This window comes from Pseudomyrmex gracilis, unplaced genomic scaffold (genome assembly GCF_002006095.1).
Source record: "Pseudomyrmex gracilis isolate BER0280 unplaced genomic scaffold, ASM200609v1 scaffold_127, whole genome shotgun sequence".
Taxonomy (NCBI): domain Eukaryota; kingdom Metazoa; phylum Arthropoda; class Insecta; order Hymenoptera; family Formicidae; genus Pseudomyrmex; species Pseudomyrmex gracilis.
This window is the reverse complement of record NW_018020711.1, coordinates 9,075-15,590: the sequence shown is the minus strand read 5'-3', so window position 1 is coordinate 15,590 and position 6,516 is coordinate 9,075. Positions and strand designations below refer to the sequence as shown.

The 6,516-nt window shown below is 34.8% G+C and overlaps 1 protein-coding gene across 5 annotated transcripts in view; it reads right to left on the bottom strand.

Moving 5' to 3' along the window:
* The window catches only part of LOC109856627 (putative fatty acyl-CoA reductase CG5065), a 13,245-nt gene that overhangs the window by 3,628 nt on the left and 3,101 nt on the right, over window positions 1–6,516 (bottom strand). The window contains exons 2-8 of one of the 5 annotated variants that reach the window (XM_020432115.1): window positions 4,751–5,053; window positions 3,449–3,536; window positions 3,172–3,311; window positions 2,948–3,070; window positions 2,754–2,879; window positions 2,425–2,570; window positions 1,259–1,380 (exon numbers count right to left, since the gene is read on the bottom strand). In XM_020432115.1, the coding sequence (XP_020287704.1) occupies window positions 1,259–1,380; window positions 2,425–2,570; window positions 2,754–2,879; window positions 2,948–3,070; window positions 3,172–3,311; window positions 3,449–3,533 (742 nt within the window). In that variant the 5' untranslated portion in view covers window positions 3,534–3,536; window positions 4,751–5,053. The other 4 variants (XM_020432113.1, XM_020432117.1, XM_020432112.1 and 1 more) reach the window with 4 other exon arrangements.

The window sequence follows — 6,516 nt, the reverse complement described above, 5'->3', positions numbered from 1 at the left end:
TCATTTTGACATCTCACATGTTTGACAGATATGGTCGCCAAACCATATCCTAATGAGGACACAGATGGATATGGATTTGGTCTACTAATTTCGCCGACGGTTGGCGACAAAACTGCGACATCTCGCAACCAAATTGTTTGCTGGGTATGTAAGTCCCTAGAGTCAACTAGATCAAAATAATCCTTCACGAGGCCTGGTTTATGCGGGCCTAAGATTTTAATATTTCTGTTTATTAACAGAAGCATAACAGAATATAACAGAAGCATTGAAATCCTATAGTTGAACTGTACCAATTCCGGCATAAATTAACAGTTATTACCCGCATAAACAAGGCCAAAACAAGGCCTTATTTGCCCGCATAAACCAGGCCTGACTCTCCGCGTCCGTTTAATGTTAGCTAAAACTGTTTCAGTCCGGCGTTTTCCGCCAGGCTACACAGAGTGCTGATTTTCCTTGCAAAATCTGGTTATCTTTTCTCTGTTAAGCCTAAATTAAATAAATAGGCCTTAAAGGTCCAATGGTCTGTTAAGAGGTTAATACTCAATCTGAGTCTCTTTTTACTCATTACCAGTAGTTCTGCACTCCTACTTGACACTGTCTGCTACATCAGGGGTACGTTCCAAAATCTTACCTCGGTAACCGAAAACTATAGTACACGTGACGCAAAATATAGCGTTTTAGTAACCAAGGTAGGATTTTGGAACGTATCCCAGGAGTTTGAACTGTCGGCAGTTCTTTTCATCTCTTAGGAGGCGAAGTGCGTTCGCCTTAAGTCATCTTTGATGTGTTTTTTCCCCACAGTAAAGGAGACGCTTACTACATAACTGACTGGTTCCTCTAGGTGCCCAGTTTGGCTAGACCATCAGCCACGTCGGTGCCTTGGTGACCGAATATATGCGAATATATATATTGTATATACACGCATATTTCCGCACAACATTCAGCTAACATTCGGCTTACATGACCGTTTATACAATACATTCCTTAGTTTTAAAATATCACTAGTTTATTATTTATGTAAATCTTACACGTGAGTTTTTGAATTGAGAACTCAATTCATTCTTAAATTCATATAGGATGCTATATTTGCATCTCATATATGAGAGACTTTTGGTATACTCTCGTATAGTGATATTTTTTTGCGTTCGTCTAGTTTGTTTAATGCTCGCATACAGTTCTAAACAACGGAAGATTCTGTCTTAGCGAGAGCTTCAATAGCAGCTTACATATTGATTTAAATATATTTGACATTTCTCACCTATAGAAGGTCGAAATATCCCAAGTGGTATATTTTTGCTTTCTTTAGAAAGAAGCTCTTCTGCAACGGCTTTCGAGAATGTATAATTATTCACCCATTGGATGTTTGTTTCAGCCATAATTCTGCATAAAATCATAATTTTTTTCCGTACAAAAACAGATATATGTATATATAGAGTGTCCCGTAATTGCCGCTTGTAGGCAGGTAGAAGGGGTTATTCTAAGACGAAAAGTCCTATGCCACTTTGGAAGATTTGCAATCATTAACGAAATATTAATTAATAAATATCTGCTAATCATCAGTGTGCATCCAGCGTAAGAACAGCCCAGTCTATCGCGCCGTAGCGACGGAATGGGAGGAACTAATAGAATAACATGTGCATACATAGACAGCATATAGGCTGCGTTCGTGTAGCGCGCTATCCGCGCTATTGTATTCCGTCACTACGACGCGACAGACTGGGCTGTAAAGACTTTTCGTCTTAGAATAACTTCTTCTTCTTGCCTACGAGCGGTGAGACGGTAATTATGGAACACCCTGTATGTATATATAATAAGTATGTCTACAGTAAAACTTCAGTAATTTCAAACATCACAATTGTGACTTCTCCATTATGGGCGGACCAATTGTTTTCCCTACTACTGATTATTCCATAATGTCTTGGACTTTTGAGTGACTGCAACTCGTAGAGTGCGCGTCTATTTCCGCTCTAGAAAAAGAAAGGTATAATTTTTGTTGCTACAAATCAGTTACTAATTGCAACAAAAAGAAAATAATTTCGATTTCTAGACAGAATCGATCCTATGAGCTTAAAATTACTGGAGTTCTACTGTATTTAATATATATATATATGTATATATATGTAATAATATTACTACTTTTATATATATATAAATAGTAATATAATTAACACTCAAAGATGTTTTTCGGGTTTGAACCGTGTTAATGTCATTTTTATACTGATAATTTCAACTCTGATAAAGTGAGCTGAAATTTTCACGAAACGTCGGTATAAGAATGACACTAACGCGGTTCAAAAAAACATCTTCAAAAGTTAATATAACACACTGCAAAAACATCAAATATCAAAGTAATATAATTATTGTATAATCAATTAAGTCGTTTTGCTTTAGTAAACACACGAGTATAATTAAAAGAATACATACTGATATATTCTTTCACTGAATTCCTTTTCAGACAAATTACGTGACAATTCGATCAGATAATCGGGATCTATCGGACATGTGTAGAAACGTTCATCAATATGTTTCATGTAAGTGGTTGAATATATAGTGGATGTGTATAGAAATGCCTAAAAAACGATATCAATGTTGATCTTCAATACTAATTCAAACAAACAATAATAAATATAAACTTAATAATGTGTTTGTAATATACATATATGTAATATTAAAACCATTATTTCATTAATTTAAAAATAACACTCAAACATAATATAACGTTTAGAAAATAATTTGTAAAACAAAACTCGCACTTGTAACTTTGGCATCTGTTTTGCAAGTGTTAAAATTTCCTTGGTACTAACGACGTTTAATATAATTATTTTATGTACTTTCTCAGTGAAACGTACTGTCGCCGCCACATGAAAGATTATAGATACCTACAATATAAAAGATTATTGATATTATTATATGTATAAATAATGTAATATAAGTCTTATGTGCTTACTTCACGAATTAAGATGTTCCTGTCATGTTCAGACAACCCTAAGTTTTCGTTATAAAGATCACCGAAAATCGGCACAATTTTATGTCGAAAATTTGGAACTTCTTTCTTTACTCGATCGAATAACTAGTAATAAAAATGTTAAATAAATAAATGATCTCGATTGTACGTTGGCACATATTTATATACTAGTGCTCTTGGCATAAATACATCTATACACAACTCACTCGATTTTCAATTAATTCGTTCAGTCTACTTTCGATATTTTGATCTTTCTTCGGACGTATTAACAGATAAATTTTGCAAATATTGGTACAACTCCTCAGCAATTTTTCAAGTAAGACTGCTCCGATAAATCCAGTAGTCCCTATATATAAAATAAGATAATGATATTACTGATAAATTCAGAAAATATAGTAATTTCCAAAATACATTAAATATTACTGAAAAGTATCTGTTTATAAAGTCATCAAACTTTTTAAGTAGAAAAATATAAAACAATACCTGTAATAAGAATAGTTTGGTCTGCATAAAATTGTTGTAATGGAGTCTGTCGACTTTTTGTGTATTCACCTCTAATTGTATCCATGATCTATGAAATTAGTTATTTAATGTAACAAATATATATACATATATATATATATATATATATATATAATGATAATAAAAAAAGACAAATAAAGGTATCGAACATACAAAATGTTATTGATAATACTTATAGATAATAATCATAATTTTTAAGATAAGTTATAAGTGTGTAAACTAGTTATTTAAAAGATTGATTTTTTAATGTGAAACCAGAGTAATTAAATATATTGAAACTCTCAGTGACAATATCTACCTTTTTAGTTATACGCATATATCAACAATGTATGCTGAAACACTGTAGGTTACTTATCATGTGTAAGCAGTTATATATGCTTATTTGTATTCGCTATGTATATGTATGTACAATAATAAATGTATATGTATGTACAATAATAAATGTGCTAATATTACTTTTAATCTTTAGATCGCCGGTATGATAAGCCGGCCATTTGGCGTCATCAAATGAGGTGTATAATAATTAATGATAATATGCTTGCAATATAAAAAATAGCCTTCTCCATTCATAATCGACTTTTTTACATAAATTATTTAATTATACATAAATTAATTTATAACAGCATTCCAAGAGCTAGAAGTACTATAATTAACAGTTTCAAACTTTACGAGAATCTGTCATAACATTGAACTTAACAATGAAATCTTGGTTTCGTTGGATGTTGTCTCTTTATTTACAAATGTTCCGAATGAATTAGCAATTAATGGTTTAATTAACAGATGATCTTACATTAATAAAAACACTAGCATTCCTTTAGAAGAATTCATTAATGCGATTAACTTGATTTTATCATCAACTTTCTTTACACTCGATAATGTCACATATAAACAAACGTTTGGACTCCCAATGGGATCACCTTTGCCTCCACTAATTGCTGATATTGTTCTACAAGACCTTGAGAACAAAGCATTATATGAATTTAACGAAGTCGTTCCTATTTACTTCCGCTATGTAGACGACATTCTTTTAGCTTCTCCGCCACACATAATTGATTTTAATTGGATCTTGTTTGAGAGGAAAAGCTCAAGAGTGGTTTCACTCCAATCCTGATTTTACGGAAATGACGACCGATGAGCTCTTGGCCGAATTGAGAAGAATGCTTTATCACGAGTCGAACCGAGTGAAGCTGCGCTGGCAGTTCGAGCGGCGCGTTTGGCGGAGAGACGAGACATTCGGCGAATATATTCACGAAAAGGTGATACCTACTGGGCAACCGACTGAGAATTGAAGAGTCCGAGATCGTTGACTACGGAATCGAAGGAATTCCTGATCCAGTGCTGCGGAATCAAGCCCGAATTCAGCGCATCAGAACGTTGGCTGCATTGACGGAATTGTTTGAAGGAGTGGCGCTGCGTGCGGAAGGAGTTCAACCTGTTTGTGCAGGCAGAAAGGAACAACGGGGCAGGGAGGTAATGAGAGGAAAAGTGGAGATGCGACGGCGAGCGGGAGANGGTGCCACAATTGCGGTATACAGGGACATTATGCGGCGGACTGTCCTTCGAAATCTAGAGGTATAAAATGTTACAATTGCAAGGAGTTTGGGCATATTGCTGCGAAATGTCAAAAACAAAATAGTCGAATTAAAGATGCGTGTGATGTGTCAGAGTCAAGTCGCGGCAAGTATTATAAAAATGTAAAAATCAGAGACGAAAATATCGTAGCTTTAATAGATACGGGAAGTGATTTATCATTGATGCGTGCGGATCAGTATTTGAAATTAGAATCTCCTGATTTAACATCTCCGAGCATGGTGTTTCGTGGTATCGGTTNGGATGAATATAAAACNNTAGGCTCGTTCGAAGCNAAGATAGAAATTGACAATGAGAATTTCTCAATAAATATAGCGGTAGTGCCGAATGGCCTGATGCGACATTCTCTGCTTATAGNAACTGACTTTATCGATGGTATANAATTGCATATTAAAAAAGNAGATATCATAATTCGTAAACCGCGTTCGAGAATCGAGTCTTCAACCGATATTCACGAGATATTAAAAATAGATTGCATCGAGACAAGCGACGTTGTAGATTTGACGCACGTGTCAACCGAACATTGAGGCATCATTGAGGAATTAATTAATAATTACAAACCAGAAAAGGCACGCGAGATAGATGTCGAACTAAATATAATTTTGAATGATAAAGAACCCGTTTATCAGAGACCCAGACGTTTGTCACCGACGAAAAAAAAAGAGGTAAACGCGCATATAATCGAGTGGCTGGAAAAGGGCATTATTCGACCATCTCTGTCGGATTATGCAACCCCCGTAGTATTAGTTAAAAAAAAACGGGAGGAACTAGATTATGTATCGATTACCGACAGTTAAACAAAAAAATTATAAAAGATCGATATCCGCTTCCTCTAATTGACGATCAGCTGGATGCGCTGCAGGGAGCTATCGTGTTTAGCACTATCGACTTGAAAAATGGATTTTTTCATGTTCCGGTAGAAAAAGAAAGTAGAAAATATACATCGTTTGTGATCCCGGATGGACAGTACGAATTTCTCTATACACCTTTCGGACTGTGTAATTCACCGGCGATATTCCAAAAATTTATTAATGCCGCTTTTGATAATTTAATTAAAAACGGTTTAATTTTAACATATATGAACGATCTAATTATTCCATCCAAGAGCGTCGAAGATGCGATTGCGAGTCTTCGAAAAGCATTGCAAGTAGCAAAAAAGGTTGGATTGGATATTAATTGGAAAAAATGCAAATTTTTGGTGACTAAAGTCGAGTTTCTTGGTCATGTAATCGAAAATGGCACAGTGCGCCCTTCGGAACATGAAACTGACGCGGTGATGAAATTTTCAGAGCCGAAAAATGTTAAACAGCTGCAAAGTTTTTTAGGATTGACGGGATACTTTAGAAAATTTATTAGAGACTACGCTTTGATCGCGAGACCGCTGAGCGACTTATTAAAGACGAACACCGAATTTATTTTTCGAGAGAAAGAAAAAGAAG